Source organism: Lycorma delicatula, chromosome 5 (assembly GCF_047948215.1).
Source record: "Lycorma delicatula isolate Av1 chromosome 5, ASM4794821v1, whole genome shotgun sequence".
Taxonomy (NCBI): domain Eukaryota; kingdom Metazoa; phylum Arthropoda; class Insecta; order Hemiptera; family Fulgoridae; genus Lycorma; species Lycorma delicatula.
Genome location: NC_134459.1, coordinates 46355146 through 46375295, shown reverse-complemented (window position 1 = coordinate 46375295; position 20150 = coordinate 46355146). Strand labels below are relative to the sequence as shown.

The 20150-nt window shown below is 29.3% G+C and overlaps 1 protein-coding gene across 2 annotated transcripts in view; it reads left to right on the top strand.

Moving 5' to 3' along the window:
- Positions 1 to 20150, top strand: part of sli (slit guidance ligand) — a 725932-nt gene that overhangs the window by 466170 nt on the left and 239612 nt on the right. For both annotated transcript variants that reach the window (XM_075365250.1, XM_075365249.1), the window contains exon 4: positions 13453 to 13524. In XM_075365250.1, coding sequence (XP_075221365.1) covers positions 13453 to 13524 — 72 coding nt within the window. The remainder of the gene's footprint in view (positions 1 to 13452; positions 13525 to 20150) is intronic.

The window sequence follows — 20150 nt, the reverse complement described above, 5'->3', positions numbered from 1 at the left end:
AGTAGTATAATCCCAAATAGAAATTATTTCACGTAAAAAAAAAACCACATACTTTTCTGTTGTATTATTACATGTAAAATAGATATCCTCAATCGCTAAGCTGTAATTACCGTTATCAGTTATCTATTTAAAATATTTTTTTAAATGTTTCAATCATTAGTCAACGAGCATAATGCATTAAATTAGTTTGGTCCCTAAATGTATTTCTACCATATCAGATGTTTAAACGAATGTCGGTGGGTTTTCTAAAATTGTTTATTAAACTTGAAAAAAAAATTCTGAAAGAGCTAAAGCCATCAAGGAAAATAATGGCTAACCTTTTTTTTTTTTTGTTAACTTCTCTGTTTTTTTTCGTTGTACGAAGTAAAGGAAGTATTGTGATCGCGAAAAATTTCGGTTTTCAGATTTCAACGTAAATATTCATTTTGACTAATTCCGGCGTGACGTCTGTACGTACGTATATATCTCGCATAACTCAAAATCGATTAGCCGTAGAATGTTGAAATTTTGGAGTTAGGACTGTTGTAACATCTAGTTGTGCACCTCCCCTTTTTATTGCAATCGACTTGACCAAAGGTGTCCAAAAAAGCCCAAATTCCAAAACAATTTGGATTTTGGACTTTTTCTCAACTGCAGTAATAAGCCCACTTTGTGAGCTTTTCAACGATGTATATAAGTGGTACTTATTTTCATTGGTTCCATAGTTATAGCCAAAAAAAATTTAAGTAATGAGATATTTTGATCTTACAAAGGGTCGGCACATCGGTTCAAATCAGACTTCACCAATGATTGACTAGTTTTGTTAGTTATGATTCATCTGCTCTCAGACTTAAGCGCGTCTGATTATAATCTTGAATAAGCACTTATTACGGTTTAAACATATGTATAACTAATATACTTATAATTAATATTTTTATGTTATTTGCTTTGATATAGGTAACAAGTAAATTGTAGAAAAACATTTAAAAATAAAAGTTTTTTACGCATTAATTATAACCTTTATTATTTTATTTATTTATTCTTTTTAATAAAACTGTTTTTTTAAATTATTTTTAGCATCTAATGATAGACTCATAGTCACAAAATAAATAAATAAACCATTTTTCTGATCGATACATAATAATATATTATATGTGACTGGGTAGATATGCTGCTAGATGGATAAAAATTTTGCGTCAGCATTTTTTTGGTGGATCAAGAAAAACCGTGCTAAAACCTTGATCGGAGCAGCATCATAAAATACACGACTAATTATAAAATAAATAACGGATATAATTAAAATCCGAATTAATTATTTAAAATATAAATATACTAGCATCCTCCTTCTCGGCTTCACTCGCGGTATATGCGTATAAAATTTCAAAAATTGGAAATCGTAATTTTAGTTTTAATGTATGGGATGTTGCTCTCAAAACTTATCGTTATTCATAACTATCCAGGTAAAATAGATTAATACGGGTGAATAGAAACTTTTCAGTTGTTAAATATTCAAATAGTCGTCAATATTTTTAATTCTATTATCTAATTAATTTGTTTTTACATATATTTCGATAATAACATAAATTGATCTTTTATGAATAATTACATTAACTTTTGTAAATCACATAACTGTCTGCCGAAGTCAACATAGGCAGTGACAATTAATGGACAATGACAAAAAAAGTTTCTTAGTTATATATTTATACTTTTTTTATGAAATTGGTGAGGTTTGAATTGTGGTAAATATTCTGGGAGTCGTAAGAAATCTACAGTTAAAATTTCATAATGATTGGTTCGTTAGTTTTTGAGATTATTAGGAACGAATGAAAACGACGTTATCTCTATATACAGTAATGGGGCGAGGTGGATATTAAGTTAACTACATGATGATATTAAATACATCATGTATAAGAACACATCTATGAATAAAGAATAACTGCAAAGAATTTATAACCCAGAAGCCATTAATTAAAATTATATGAGCGCATGATTAATATACACGTTGAACGGAAATTCAGAATATTCAGAGGTTTTTTATTTATTTTGTTACTAACGTTATTTAAAGATTCATTGATCGAATGGAATAATTTCTATAATATAAAATCGTTTGGTTGTATTTTAAATAAAATGATGAGAGGATTTTTTACAATAGTTCGGTACTTTATGAAAAATTGCATTTTAAATCGCTCTTTATTTACGTATATCAATATTTTATTGAGTTACACAATACTAATAGAATGTAGTGAACCCATCATGAGCCAAAGTAAATTCATTGTTGTAGAACTTCAGTGGTATATGAGTACCTATTTTAATTGACTGACAGCATTTTATCTTTCATTTTATATATATATATATATACTAGCAGGCCTGTCGCGGCTTCGCCCGTGCTATATGGTTACTTGCGTTTCCCGTCGCGATCAGGGATGTTAGCCAGTCAAGGCTCGCTTCACTTGCCCTTCCCGTCTAACCAGAGAGCTCTTGCACCCTGGAACTCCCTGTATTCATTAAACTCATAAAAAAAAAACACATAAAAACTATAACTCAAACAAAATTTAAATTATAACAAAAATATGAAAATAAGTAACCTAAAACTTCTTTTACTAAATTTAATATAATTGTATATATCGAGAGATATCGTCTATTTCGATTGTCATTGTCTATATCGATCGATGTCTATGTAATATCGACTTTCTCAGACGGTTATTATGTGATTAAACTTTTCTAAATATCTCAATCCCAACCCACCGGGTTGGTCTAGTGGTGAACGCGTCTTCCCAAATCAGCTGATTTGGAAGCCGAGAGTTCCAGCGTTCAAGTCCTTGTAAAGCCAGTTATTTTTACATGGATTTGAATGCTAGATCGTGAATACCGGTGTTCTTTGGTGGGTTGGGTTTCAATTAACCACACATCTCAGGATTGGTCGAACTGAGAATGTACAAGACCACACTTCATTTACACTCATACATATCATCCTCACTCATCCTCTGAAGTATTATCTAAAAACGGTAGTTACCGGAGGCTAAACAGGAAAAAAAAGAAGAAATATCTCAATCCCAGAGCCACCTAGCGGATCCAGTTTTCGCAAAAATATTTCTTTTCACGTAACTAATATACAGAGTGTTCCTAAAATGGTGGGCTGGCTGTACTTTTTCGGATTCTACTTGTGAAACTAAACAAAAAATATCCTTAGGAAAAATGGCAATTTCTTCTTCGTTCTCCCCCTGACCACCATTTTGTTATTTTTATATTAAAATTTATATCTCAAGTTTGGAATGACGAATTACATTAATATTTGTCAAACGTTTTGTAATAAAGGTTTAAAATTAGCAAAAAAACCAGGACTTAAATACCTTCACAAATTACAAAATGGTGGCCATGTTTATTTTTCAATCCGTTATATCTCCATAAATATAAGTTTTATCAAAATTTATGTTATTTGCTGAAATATTAAGTCTTTATTTTGAATAAAATGACTTTTTTTTTAAATCGTTTAACAAATAGCCGAGTTGTGGCAGAAAATTAGTGTTGTAATTATGTGTCTTTTCATGTCCTCCACTTTACGTTCAATTCGATGAAATATTAATTGTTTTTATTTATTTCTAATTCTAGTATTGTAAATTAATATTAAATTAATTAATAATTTTCTCGTAATAATAGACCTAATAATTATGACACAAAATTACAACATTAATTTTCTTCTATAACTCGACTTTATTTACCGATTTAAAAAAAAGTCATTTTGTTCAAAATAAAAGGCTTAATATTTTGTAAATAACATAAGTTTTGATAAAACTTATATTTATGGAGATATAACGGATTAAAAAATAAACATGGCCGCCATTTTGTAATTTGTGAAGGTATTTGATTTTTTTCTAATTTTAAAACTTTACTACAAAACGTTTGACAAATATTAATGTGATACGTATATCCAAACTTGAGATATAAATTATTATATAAAAATAACAAAATTGTGGACAGGAGAACTGACGAGAAATTTCCGTTTTTCCTAAGGATATTTTTGTCTAGTTTTACAAGTAGAATCTGAAAAAGTATCGCCAGCTCCCCATTCTAGAAACACGCTGTATATTCTGAATATCAGAGCCAAATTAGACCATAAATAAATTTTTTCGGAATATTTCGACCCCAGCACCATCTAGCGGGTCCAAATTAACTCAGAAACCTTCGCGGGCGTGCTCACTACAACTCACCAAAGTTTCATCGCAATCGGATGAATGGTATAGGAAATACATACGGAACAAACAAACATTCATTTATATATATATATATATATATATATATATATATATATATATATATAAATATAAAATTTAATTTTTTTTATTTTTATGATACTATCCTCGAAGACATTCCGGTTATTGTGAAACGGACTGATAATTGACGGGTACAGTATATTTTATATTAAAATATTTAGCTCATATAATTTTTTAAAGAATAGTTAAAAATATGAAGATACGTAGCAAAAAATGTTTTATTGATCTCAAGACTGGGCAATTTTTCATTAAGATTTATATTTTCTATTTGATCTGAATTGAATATAAATGATGTTCTTTTTATTGTCGCTTTATTAAAAAGTTATATCTTTTTGTAAACATGAATACAACGCTTTCATTTTTTCGACATCTGAAAATATAATATCTTTTTTTTTACATTTTGTTGTTTTATTGATTTAATATATTCTCTACGTCCCTTTTATTTATTATTAGCTACATTTAAATTCCAGTAAATGTACTTATTCTCAATATTTAGATATCTACTTTATTCTGAATATTATATTATATATATATATAATAAAATAAAAATAGTGAAATTGTTAAAAAGATTGTATCCGAAGTGTGTTGTTAGTTATATCTTAAACGTATGGTTTTTATAAGGAAAATTTCTTCTTTTTGTATGGTGATGTAATTCATTCTTCAGCATGGGAAAGAGGAAATTGGTTTGTTTTTTACACAATCTACCACAGTCATTTTTTATGATTGTAACACAAGTAAATTATCTGCGCCATATTTAAGACTTTCCCTGAAATTTTTATTGTTCAGCTAATTTTTTCGATGAAAAGGGTATGAAAATTCATCGCTTTTAGTGACTGTCATTTGTATTTCATTAGGGCTTGATACGTTGACGTGCAAGAGAGTATATTTAAATGTAATAAAGATGACTGGAAACGACTTGATTCCGCATATTTCATACCATCCTGGTAAGGGATAGATATATTTTTTTTTTGAAGAGGCTACTTCATTTTTTATGAGTAACTTGTGTTTGATGCCAGCTCATTTAAAAACCTTTCAGTTTTTATTGACTTATCCACTTATCCTTTAAAAAGTCATATAATTTTAATAGGAAATTTTCCTTTTACATTCACTTTTTATTAAACTTTCATTTAATCCAAATTTTTATGTTGAATATTATTTTTATTTACAATTTTTTCTTATTTTTAAAGAATATAATTTTATTTCTGTGAAAATAACAAAATTTAATTGTCATCTAAAATTGGAATGAGTTGAATAGAGTATTCGGGCCATTTGTCTGTGATGTTAGACAGCAGTCGTTAAAAGTGGTGATACTGAGAGTTGGCGTCGAACCATGTAATTAAACGACTCGCATACTTCTTTGACTTGCCGTTTGTGGTTACAAAAAAGAATTTCTGTCTTCACCGCTTTACTCCTTAAAAATTTGTTTTTCTGGCACATTTTAAATGTAACGACCTCATTTGTATCGATTAGTATTGTACTATTTCAACCTAAAATGTCAAAAAAGGAATTTACAGACTAAAAGAGAAAACAAAGATTTATTGTTTCTACTTTACATTTATCTTTCTTTTGTGTTATTATTAACTGTTAAAAGTTAACTACATTTTATACAATTTTTAGAAGTTTTCTCAAACGGACTTATTTTGTTTTAACACTTCTTTGGATTTTTATGGGACAAATCAAAATTATATATATATATATTTTTTTTGGATGATTAATACACCATATAAGCTGGACGCTTATGTACTGGAATATGAAATGAAAGTTTTGTAGCGTATGAAAAATGCCGTGTCTGAGCGGGATTCGAACCCGGGACTTCCAGATGAAACGCCGAGACGCTATGGATAAAAAAGAGATCGTTCGTTTCTTTATTAAATAATTATTAAAAAAAAACTAACCCTCCGGCCTTTTTTTTTCATTAACAAAATATTAGATTATCCAATAATTTTTTTTATTTCTCTTCATTATAATACTGACGATTTAGTTTATAATAAACAAGATTATACGAACAAATTTTTAATTGATTTTTACTATTTAATATGAAAATAAATAAACTAGATTCGAAAACCTTTTATTAATTTTTTCAAAACTATTTAAAATCTTTGTTTGAGTAAATTACATCTGTTTTATATATAATCCAATTATCAACTTCAATAAATATAACTACATTTTGTCGTATTATTATATGATTACAATCTCATACTGTTTAACTTAACAAAAAGTATTGCTTGAAAATAAAAATTTCTAACTTGAATGATATTTCTGATATAAAGATATTTTTTCAAGTATTTGTAAATGCGATTCATGAAAATATTGATTTTGTTTTTAATAACAAAAATTAATCAGTATTTTTTATTTTTACTCTTGTGTATATGATCAATTATAATTTACATTGAAATTAAATTCTGTGATATAAAGCTTCAATTAACTTGCATAATTATGTTGGGAATATTTTGATTATTAGAATAACGGGATAGTCATATGAAGCAAGATACCAAGTGTGTATCCTTTTGTCATTTTTTATCTGTACCTATGGTGATACTAAAACCTCTACTTAAGGAGTTATTTATTAAGGCACGCCTCCTTCCCGAACATTATAGTAAACGCTACGCGAGATATTTTCATTATATCAACAATAACAGACTAATATTACTAATTAATGACCCGAGGCGTAGCAAATATTATGTACGCGACTGTTTACGCACATATTATAGCAGCTAAATTAGCGAAGTGAAAACCGCTTATATGATATATTCGTATTAGGAATGATTTTATGATATCAAAGAAATGATCCCCTGAGGTGAATTATTGGAATGTATTTTCCCAGTTTTAAAAACGAATATACTAACCACTATTGTATAACTGAGGTAAATTAAAATTGTTTAGGACTACATTGTGCACTTATATCTTTTATCACTGAAAAGAAAAAAATATAGAAATTTACGTAAATCTAATAATTTGAAATCGGATCGAATGGCAGAGCATGCGTATAATTTATTTAATACAAATAGAGAATAATTCCTTCTTGGTTGCTCAAACATTTCTTAATTTCAAGAATATAAAAACGTTTTGGCTGTATTCTTTTGTTACATTTTTGTAAATTAAGATTTTTACTTATGAATCATTAAAAAAATACCTTTAACTAAAATAAAAACTTTACCTCGTAGTTAACTTTGAGAATATGCTGTATAATTTATAATTTTAGGTTATGTAAAAGTTCCTTAATGAGTTTACAATGACAACCACCTTAAAAATCGGAAATTGTCTGACATCATTGCGTCCTTTAATATCGAATTAATGGAAATAAACAGACACTTACTTGAAATATGAACGAACAGCTCGAATTGTAGATTCAGATATCTGTAGAAATATCAGATTGCTTAACGAGAAGGGATCCCTAAGCTATTTTATAGTCTTAATTTTAAGTTATCAGAAGCATTATATGGAACCTGAGGATGACAAACTAGTGCTTAATTGGCCGTAACCATCATCAAAAATATTGATTTTATAAATACTTTCAGTTTTACGTTATTATTTGGTCACGGTGATAATCTAACATCTACTATAAGTAATAGTTATTAGGAACAGATGTCGGGTCTATGTAGATATTACTAAGAGCAGTTGCAGCAGACTTATCATAAAAAAAGAAAAAATTACCATTTGACTGTGCTAAATTTTCAGCAGTTTTATCTGTTTTTCTCAATTTACCCTAAAAAATATTTTCTATTGTTGGTATACCGTTATATATTCAAGAAAAGGGGTTAACGTTATTATTATTATTAGTTGGAAAAATCATAATATTTCTAGTAATTTACCTGGATATCTCACGTTTAACGAAGAATCTCTCTCTTTCTCTCTCTCTCTCTCTCTCTGTGTGTTTGGGTGAGTGGGTTGTGTGTTAATATGGATATAATATAAATATTTATATATATTTAAAAATGTACGTAAAGTGAAAATTATGCTATAATTAATAAGAGGGAAAATAGATTATAAAAAGCCTCTGGTATAAATTTAATGGTAAATTAATAAGTTTTTGAGAGAGAGAAATAAATAACCAGTACAAGTTTAAAAAAACAGCTTTAAAAAAAGTCAAGGTTAAATATTTAAGAATCTTTATAAATTTAAAGCAAAGAAAGTTATAATTTCATTTTAAATTTCAACTCTACTCTTTTTTGTTATAGTCTACCAATTTATGTATACAAGTATAAGAAAACGTAAACTTTATAGTGCATATACAAAGAGTGAAAATTAAGTTTGTTTTTGTTGTGTGTGTTTATGTCGCCGTATATGATGGGTATAACATTTTAGTACATGTGCCGCATATTAAGTTAATTATTACTCCATATATGAAGATTGGTTTTGTTTCATGTTCGTCAAGTGTAACGCAGTATATTATATAAATATATAAACAGGGAAGGGGTGTTTTAAAAATAGTACGACCAAAAATAAATATTAATTTTGAAACTAGTAAGTAGAATGGACTTTTGAGTCACCCTCCCCCAGATGTAAACAGACTACTAGCATTAAGCAAGTAGTAGTAGTAGTAGTACTAACAACAGCTACTACACGTGTTGCACGCGATGGTTTATGGTCGGACACGTGCCTTATGCGATGCACTGGACAAAAACTGTTTTCGAAAACCCTCACTGTTATATACTCGATTTATATTATAACTAACCCTCATCGTAATGGGAATACGGTTTTGTCCCATAACTTATGGATCGTTGTAAAATGTAATTAATCTAATTAAACTCCCTCAGATTATTAGTCTACTTTAATATTCAAGAACTTCTTATGTTATTCTGATCCATTGAGACCTTTGATAAGAACAAAAACATGTACTCGTTTATGTTTTCTTAATTGTGATAAAATATTATTTTCTACGTATGGAATATATTAAGCTACAGTGGAAAGTCAATGCGTAAGTTGGCACAGCAGCAAGATATCGGACTTGCTACCGCACATAAAACTGTAAAAAAAGGACTGAAACTTTTCCCCTACAATGTAATGTATATTCAAGAACTTAAAACTACAAATCATGTCAAAGGAATAAATTATTTTCAATGGTGTAAACGTTTTGTTGACCAAAATTCCAATATCGCACACCATTTATTGCCCAATATACCTCTTTAAATGATTAAATGCAAAATAAAAAAATACAGTTGCGATTTAAGTTTATATTATTAGTTAAAATATAAATATTTGAAATAATTTTAAGGTAAATACAAGAAGATACTAAATATAAAAAATAACTACAGAATAATTAATTCAGAAATAATCGTATTAAAATTATTTTAGGCATATTTTAAACGGGATAAAGAAAATTCAGGGGTTTTTCAATTTAAAAAAAAATTAACAGAAATAATTTTTTTCTTCTTAAATTTATCTTATCTAGTATATATTTGTTGGTTACCATAAATATATTGTTAGGTGACCTGACATTATTTACAAATCACTTCCTAAAAACAAGATATTAATTTTCATGAAAAGGAAATTTAAAAAAAAATCCTATATCAGGATTATTGATGGAACTGAGAAATGAAATGGTTTGCCTTTGTTTTTTTCACTGAGCTGAATACACTATGGCATGTTTAGTCTGTAAAGCAGGTACTATTTAGCCCCTCTATCTGTCCACCACAGCAGAAAATTGAGTATAGAGAAAACAATTGGGATTTTTGTACCTCAGGCGCTTATATATATATATATATATAAAGATAAAAGACAAAAGAATGTGTAACAACATATTATTTTATGTTTGGCGTAAAATAACTTTGTTAAATAGGTAATAAACTCATAAAGGTTTTAAACAAAACTTATCGAGAATTTGATTTTTAGGAAAATAGTACAAATAAAGTCCAAAGAAACTAAATACAAACTTAAGAATTTTTTTAAATTTATTATAAACAAAACGTGGCAGATTTAATTATATGTACCCCTTAATCTGGGTCCCAAGAATTATTGTCTGGCTTAATTTTACCGAGGGGCAGAATTCAAGGTGAAATCTTTCGCCAGCTTATACTTACTAACGAAGCGTTTTTGAACTATGTTTATATGATTCTTTTTCACAAATAGAACATTTCCTGAAAATTTTTTACAATTTTCGTCAATCGTTCTTTATAATGATTAATTTGATTGGTCGTCTTAGGCTGTTGTTCATAACTGTAAATTGTTGAATGAATCAATTTTTTTATGAACCATTGAATAAAATTTCATTTATTGTTACTTAAAATGTTGTTATAAACAAATAATACATAATTATTAACATTGCATTAATAGCATTAAATTATTACTATTTAAATTTGTATTTAAATTTGTATTAAACATACAAAGTAATAGATTTATTTGTTAAAATAATTTATCTCAAAAATATAATTAAGAATTAATTTTTATTTTAGTTCTATTTATGTACCAGTAAATTTGATTAAATATATACTGACTCATGTTAAATATAATAAGAATTCTGATAAAAAAACTGAAATAAAATTTATTATTATAAATACGCACTTAAGTTGAAATCATATATTTGTTTATAATATATGTACAAACATTTACGCATTTCTATTTATATCGGAATGAATACTATTTCATGTGCGCGTTAACCCTCTGGCGATGTATAACACAAACGGAATGAGCATTTATTTCCCCGATGGGAAATAAACTCCCTCATATTCCTGTTTTATCAACCGGTTATCAAAAGCAATTAAAAAACCTAAAAAAAACAAACATATATACAAAATAACCTTTCAGAAATTACCGCAAACGTTTTTTTGATTAAAATCATTTTTATGTTTTTACATTCTTCTTTTCTCAACAGGAGTAGCAGTTAGCATCCGACTGTTTATTTACTTTATTATTATTAATCTTTTTTTAAATATTAAACTTAGAATAAAAACAGGTGAAAAATCACCTTTTTAAATTAAATTTTGTTGAACGATTTATTTTATTCAAAATAAAACGTTTTAGGGTAAATCTTTTATTATTTTTCCGATATGAATTCTAAATTTTGACATGTAAAATATTTTATGCCTTATTATACACTAAGTCATTTTATGCTTTTTGAAATGATTCATCATTCTTAAAAAAAAAAAACAATTGTAAAAGGTCGATCGCTCCTTTTCATTACAGGCTCTTTTTTCTGTTTAGCCTCCGAAACCGCTGTAAGGTATTACTTCAGAGGATGATATATATGAATGTAAATGAAGTGTAGTCTTGTACAATCTCAGGTCGACCGTTCTTGAGATGTATGGTTAATTGAACCCTAACTGCCAAAGAACGCTGGTATCCACTATCTAGTACTCAAATCCGGATAAAAGTGACTGCCTTTACTAGGATTTGAACCTTAGAACTCTCTACTTCAAAATCAGCTGAATTGCGATGACAAGTTCATCACTAGACCAACTCGGTGGGTCAATTTATTACAGGCTTAACCCTTATTTAACGTGCATAACCCAAAGTTGAATTTCTAAAGAAAATTCACACTTCTTTTTTTTTTTTTATCTGTTAGTATTTACAATCGGTATCTCATAGAGAGAACTGTAAGTAAATTTTATTCACTATAATCACCTTAAGAGAGGTCCCTGTCGACACCTCTCATTAAAGCACACAAAGGTTCAACATCTCATATATAGAAAAAGCACATACATAAATGATCCAAGTTAAGTTCAATAGTTAACACCGCATGAGAAATAAATCATAGGTAGAAAAGAATAAAAATAAAAACAATATCATCAGTACCAATATATGAAAACAACTCTATTAATAAAACAAATATTCATCGGAAATAGAAGTAACTGTAATTTCTACATTATTAAAATGACGTTCACTACACAGTGGATAGATTCCACCATCCATCATCAGTTTCCAGCATCCAGTTCAGCTCCCTACCCTTGATGTTAAGCTGTTTCCTTTTTTCTACCATGTAGCCCTTCCACTAAGGCGATGATCCAAGTGTAGATCAAGGTATCTTACCCGATCCGTGTGAGGGATGTAAACAAAATTCAGGTGGACTGTGGACAATCTCCCATTTTCATCGTCACATGGTTCATCGTGTCACATGGTTCGATTTCTTCTGATTCACCCTTACTTTCCATTTCGTCAGCCACGCGCCGATCTCGTCTAACTGACTGTAGTTTAGCAGAGGTTTGATTCGGATCTTCATTATCAACTAGGATTGCCTTCACGTCCGCAAACATTGCGACAGTGACGTAATCCGGTCTTTTGTAAAAATCGAATATAGAACAGGCCCAGAACAGAAAGCCCTGAGGAACTCCTCACTTCGTATCGAAGAACCCAGATCCTGATCAAACTTAACTGGTAATGCTATTGGAAAAGTGCCCATTAAGGTAACTCCTCAGAACTAAATAAAATAGCTGAGGAAAGCTCTGTTTTAATTTATACAGCAGATCAGGCAGTCAGATCTTATCAAAGCTCTGTTGAACATCTAAAAATGCTGCTGAGCAGTACTTCTTCTCCTCCGTGCATCTGGTTATGATGGTAATATCTGTTCAATGGTAGACTGCTCACTCCTGAAATAAGTTTACTTGGCTTCGGGACAATTAGTATATATGGGACATCTTTCACTCGGATGGGAAATACGTTTTTCTGAGGATCCCATTGAAATGGTCTGTTATGTACCGGATGGCCTTGAACGGAAGCATTACTATCTTATGAGTGATCAAATCAAAGCATGGAGTCTTTTTTTGGGAAGGGAAATATTTATAGAATTTATTAGGATTAAATATATTTATTATCCGCTTTAAATAGTGTTAACATTGGAAATACAGATAATATTGCTCTCATTATTATCAATATAAAAATTAATCAATTTACCGTACTTTATAAGGCTATTACAAAAAAATATTAAAATTAGGTAGTGAAAATGAATATAAGAGCTTAAAAATGAAATATTTTTTTTAAAACATGTACATTAAAAATACTGGTATATATTTTTATATGTATCAGTAGTTTATTAGTGTATTTTATATTATTTTTTCGTATATAAAAATAAAATCATAAAGAGATAATCCCAATGATATGGTAATAGTATACCTAAACTAAAGATATGCTGGTAGCAGTTTACTTTTTATTTTCCTAATTATTATTAATTAAATAAATGTAAAATTCATATTCGTATTTATTCTTTACTTTTAGAATAATAATTGTTTTTATTTTAAATTAATTTTGATTTAAATTTATTTTGTTACAGAGATTTGAGCCATAATCAGTTGCAAATGATTGGTAAAAAAACATTACGTGGTATACCAGCTTTAAAAACATTGTAAGTTGTACTTGTTATTCCGTTATATTTATTTTTACTCAGATTATTTTATACTATCTGGTTTTCTTCACCGATACAATTTTATGTATTAAAGCAGTATTTTTTAATGTTTCAAAGTTGAAACAATCACTTGTTTTCACTTTACGTATTATTAGTTATTATGTTCACATATAATGACGCATTTTTCTTCATATAAGGGAATAATATTGCAATTCCATTCTTACTGATACACGTAGTTGAATGACCTTGAAAAGAAAGGGTAAAACGACTAAAAAAGATAATGGAAACTTTTTAAAATGTACTAAAAAAAATAATTATATTTGGTTTAAATGTACGTATAAATTAAACAATGTCTTCTTTTTTATTGAATCCGTCTTTCGAAAGGTTTCAACTGAATTTTTTCTATTTTTTTGGACCTGAGCATTTTCTCCATTTCCTCATTGATTCTTCCCTTTCTAATCTGTAAACATCCCAATCTTTTTTCTTTCTTTCCTAATACTTTTGTCTCTCTGATTCTTTGCTGAAGACAATTTCTATTGAAGATTCGTCCTCGAAAAATATTTACATTACAATCATATTTAATTATTATAATCTGTTTAATTACCTCCATAACCATATTTCAAACTTTCGAGTATCTTTCTAACATAAGCAAGTACCTTTCAAAGTACTCTCTCAAGTAAACTTTCTAGTAACTTTGTAATATACAAATTAGAATTTTAAAATTAACTACAAAAAATCTATACACTATTAATAATCTTCAGCATATAACATCATCACTCATACAGATATATAAAATATAGAGTATATGAAATATTATTAATTGTGAAAGAAAAGAATATGATGTGGACACCACAGGAATTCCTTGTTCGCCTATTAAATTGCATATACACATTTTTTTTTTAATCAAAAGTACATTTTATTTCATAAATAACTTCTGATTTTTTTCATATATATATTTTTTTTTTCTTATTACTGAATTATTATTTGTTATAAAATGTTTTTAGAATCAGAGGTTAATTATTATTAATAAATCAGTATATTTAAATTAAATAAAAAAAAGGTGAAATAAAGAGATGAATCGGATTGAACCAATATGCCTTCCCCTTGTAAGATCCAAATATTTAATTAATTAACATATCTTATTTGGCTATAACTCCAGATCCAATAAAAATAAGTACCACCTATGATATATAGTTGCAAAGTTGTCAATGAGGGCTTATTACTGCAGTTAAGAAAAAGTTTAAAATCCAAACTGTGTGGATTTTGGGCTTTTTTTGGACATTATTGATTCAGTCGATTGTAATCAAAATAGAAGGTGCACAACTAGATGTTACAACAGTCCTAAATTCAAAATTTCAACATCCTACGGCTAATCGTTTTTCAGTTATGCGACATACATACGTACGTCCGTATGTACTACGTCATGCCGAAACTAGTCAAAATTGATATTTCCGTTGAAATTTAAAAACCGAAATTTTTCGCCATCACAATACTTCCTTTACTTTGTGCGTTTTTTACTTCCGTTTACTTTGTACGCGAAAGTAAAAAACGTTTGGTTTGATAAATTTTTCGTGGAAGAAAGGTCCAATTATCACAATCTGTAATGAAATACATTGAACATTGTGTTTAAAGCCATCTTATCGCATTTGGATTATCTGATCCGCAAAATACGCTCATTATATCTCTTGAGTTTTTACAACAGATGCGTTGTAAAAATTGATTATCCTCAAAGAATTTATTCAAAATGAAATTAATGAAGTCCTTGAATTTACGTTTATCGTAAAGTTTTATTTAATCAAAAATTTAATCTTTATATGTTTTATGTAATCAAAATAGTTTTACATATTTTTACAACACCTTATGCATTGCAGAAGTTTTCTACAAACAACTGCCGTAATTCTTGTTTCATTGGCAGGTGGTTTTTAAAACTTATCTTAAATCGCCTCATCTGATTCTTCCGTAACTAAGGATCTTCCATTACTTTTATCCTTCTCTAACGAGCCGGTTTCTAAAAATATCTCCCTCCATGATTTAATAAGTTTTTTATATCGAAATATATTTGATTTAGTTTTAATCATTTTTGGAACAGTAAGAGAAAAGTTTGTTTTAAATAGCACGCAACACAACGGGAACTTCCTCTTACACGGAAACCGTTTAGAATAAATGAATTTTACAGTGCTCCTAATGATTAAACCAATAGCCCACGATAGTCTGGTCTACTGCTTAACTCGTTATCTCAAATCAGCTGATTTTGAAGTCGAGAGTTCTAAGGTTCAAATCCTAGCAAAGGTAGTTACTTTTATACGGTTTCGAGTACTAGAACGTGGATATCGCCGGTATTCTTTGGTGGTTGGGTTTCAATTAATCACACATCTTAGGAATGGTCGACCTGAAACTGTACAAGACTTTACTTCATATACATTCGTACATACCATCCTCATTCATACTCTGAAGTAATACCTTACGGTGGTTCCAGAGGCTAAACCGAAAAACGAGAGTGTGACTAAACCGATAAACGTAATTTCCGTATATAAATCTGAAACAAAGTTTAAATACAGGTAACATTACTATTAAAATATTACGGTTGGCTGGAGAATTTATGTTCAGTTTCATGTCCTCCTTATTAATGATAAAAAAGCTATGTAACTCTTTTCTTCTTACTTATGTAAGGAATATAAATATTTAAATCTAGTTTAGTTCAACAGCTGTTTTATAATATATATTTTGTCTTTATAATACTACTGTTAATTAAATGAGTTCGATAAAAGTTGTATTTAAAGCTAATTCAGTTTTGTTAAACTTAAATGTGAATCTAAATAATTTTTTTTCCACCTTTTTCCCTGGGCCGGGATTCTGCAGTTAAGTACAACACAGCCCAGGGGAGTGTCCTATACCCTAACGGGCTTCCTTGTCTCGGCCCGCCGGTCGGATCTTACTTTGCGCCCGCCTCAAATCCCAGAGTAGGATCCATCAGGCCCGGCTATCCCGTCCCTGCGTCCCCACTCCTGGAGCCGGGACTCGGTCTTTTTTTCTCGGGGGTTCGAGAATCCCCGTGTCTCATCGCTACCGCCTACTCGTGCAAGCACGAGCGAACGGTAGCTCCGCAGAGGGCTGTCCCTCATCCCCGAGCCCCCCAATTCTTCTTCTGAAGAAACCTTTTCACAAATCCTAGCGCGGTCACCCGCTTATTAAGGTGAAGGTCCTTATCGTCGATACTTAATACTTCTTAAAAACATAAATATTGTACATGTACATCATAATTAACGTTAACAATGTGAAATAAGGTACTAATAATACAATAACAGAATAACCGAAATGTATCTAAATCTGTTATAAATTACATATAATAAAAATATAGTTGATCACACTAACAAGTCTTTTATTGAAATACATTAATGATCCAATGGCATAAGTTCTAAATAATGGAAGGTACATTTAAGCACAATTATTCGAAACTTTAAATATCATGTTCTCCAAGAAACCAAACTCGGATATATTCTCAATGGTTGCTTGCCTATTAACTCTTAAGAGCAATAATACCATTGCATCTTTTATCTCTCGAAGGGATTCTACAAATCTTTCCACAGCACTTGACAACTTCTGGAAAATTGAGGAAATTAATACTGATATTCCATTTAACGAAATTTCTAATTGAGAAAAATTTTGCGAAATTTTTATCAGAGTAATCTTTTATGAACACCTACTACAATTATTGTGTGATTTGACGATAATATTTATTTATAAAAATTAATTGTTTACCTTCTCTTTTTATAAGTTGATTTACGCGCTACTCTATAGGCTTTTCTTTTGATTTTTTGCTTGAACTGTTCATAATGACGCTATTTTTAAGTTTTAAGTTTTTGTTTTGTGTGTCATTTTTTGCATTGATGAATTGTATTGTAATTTTTTTAATTTTCTCTTACATTATTTATCCATTTTTTTAAACTGTACGGTTATATTTTTACTAATTAGATTATAATTACCGATAAGGATTGTTTAATAATTGACATTTACTTGTTTTATTTATACTCTGTCTAAACGGATTTTTCATATATTTTAACCTTTTAATTGAAATTGATGAATTATTTGAAAATGTTGGTAACGGGTTGTAGTAAAATTATGTGAACTAATAATGGACTTGCTTTTTCCTAACGATTAAGTGTTTCTTATAAATTTTTAACCAACAGTAGTTCTAGAATAAAATAAACGGTAGCAATAACATTTTAACCACATAGCTTCAATGAAAAGTTTGTGTTTTTCTCTAAATACAGACACAAATATATTTTCTCTCCTTTTTTTTTTTATCTATTTCGAAGGGATGGGAGGATATTTTTATGGTTGTGTTTACGAGTGTTAGCAGATACTGATCGGCAAAATTCTCCCACTCTTATTTTAGTATGATCATTTTATATACGTATCCTGTAAGAGCTTATATTGCGATACCCACAGTATTATTATTACGTCCATTAAAATAATATAACTACATAATATAACATTCTGTATTTACTTGTAGCCCTATCAATGTTTTGGATGCGGTCATTAAATTTGTATTGTCTTTTTTGTTATTTTTATTTTATATTAGGCATAAAATAATATGTATATGGAATGATATGTAAAAACAAGAGGATTGAAACAGAATTAACGAGAAAGGGAAGGGGAAAAAGATGAATAAAAGTACAGATTATTTGAACGTTACATCTGTGATTATGATCCAGAATAATGATCTTTTTATTTCCTACATTCCCCCATCTGTACTATCAGATTGAAAGATAGGCGACATGCTGTTCTTATTACGTATACTTTCCTGTGTATTTATGTTCGTCTGCACGTGCATACTCGCGTGTCTAGAGTCTTATTTTGTGTTAATATAAAGTCACCGGTTAAAATAGTCTTGTAAATTTAAAAATTAAATATACCACATCCGCCTCTAAATTTTTTATTAAATAAATAATTTGTATTTATTAAATTAATTTAAAAAGGACATCTCTTTCAATTTATTTTCAACCGATTGTACATTAGAAGGACATTATCAATTCGTTCTTTAGGGTTTTTAAGTATGAATTCAAGCTTAATTTTTTTTTTAATCCACCGATTTCTATGATTTCTTTCAACGGAAAGTTTCCTAGGAATTTTTTGTAAGTTTTTTCGGATAAGTTATAGAGTAAAATAATATTGAAATTAAAAATTACATAGCATTTGAAGATTGCCGTCCTTCTCATTATTGTTTGTATTAAAAAAAATATTAAAACTTAACATTCTTGACTCTATTACATGAAAATTATTTTTTCCTTCTGTTGTTGCCTTTTTTTAGTGATTGGAACGAACGTTATATCCATTGTTAAATAAGTATAGCAAACTTCAAACAACTTTTTAAAAGTTAAACATAGAAAAATTAAATGTAACAAATGGTTTTATCTCGAAACGAACTATTTTCCAGAATGTAAGCCTCCAGGGATTTCCAATGAGAAAGCAACTCGATATTTTAAATGAATAAGATAGAATTATGATAAATCATTTTAAAGAGCATTGAAAACCAAATTTTTTAGAGTCAAGAAACATTGAATTACGACAAACCTAACCAAAATTGCGATCATTTAACATTTTTCATAGTTAGTTTAAAGATGGCATACGAAACCTCTTAATACTTTTCAACATAAAAACTTAAAATAACATTTATCAAATACGTCTACTTCAAAAAGATCTCTTTTTTGTGTATGAGATCACTAATTTGAATGTACTGAACGCCACATTTTAAAATAGCGGTGAAAAATATTGAATGGACTCATTTCGGTTAGGGTCATTGTAGCCTATAGGCTTGTTCGTCAAAAATTTTGTTTTGCAATGCCTTTTAAAATTATGAAGAGCGAAGAGACCTGAATCTTTCCCCTGTGTTGTCCTTTTCATGGCTCAAAGATTGCGATCTAAGGTTACAGTGTTACAGTCTGTAATTATTTACAATCAGAAATACAGAAGGCAGTTTAAAGAAGTTTTGAGAAGAATACTTCTCTAAATTCGAACCCGGTCCGGCCGATTCAAGACGAAGAAGATACCGAGAGTAAAGAAGAATCTACCAAACCTTAATTCAATCCTCCTTTCTTGTTCTTGTTTAGCCTCCGGTAATTACCTTTCAGATAATACTTCAGAGGATGATTTGTATGAATGTAAATGAAGTATAGTCTTGTATAGTCTCAGTTTGACCATTCCTGAGATGTGTGGAATTGAAACCCAACAACCAAAGAACACCGGTATCCACGATCTAGTATTAAAATCCGTGTAAAAATAACTGATTTTACTTTCTTTTCCTGTTTAGTCACCGGTAACTACCGTTTTAGATAATTCTTCAGAGGATGAATGAGGATGATATGTATGAGTGTAAATGAAGTGTGTAGTCTTGTACATTCTCAGTTCGACCATACCTGAGATGTGTGGTTAATTGAAACCCAACCACCAAAGAACACCGGTATCCACGATCTAGTATTCAAATCCGTGTAAAAATAACTGGCTTTACTAGGACTTGAACGCTGTAACTCTCGACTTTCCAAATCAGCTGATTTGGTAAGACGCGTTAACCACTAGACCAACCCGATGGGTGACTGATTTTACTTGGACTTGAACGCTGGAACTCT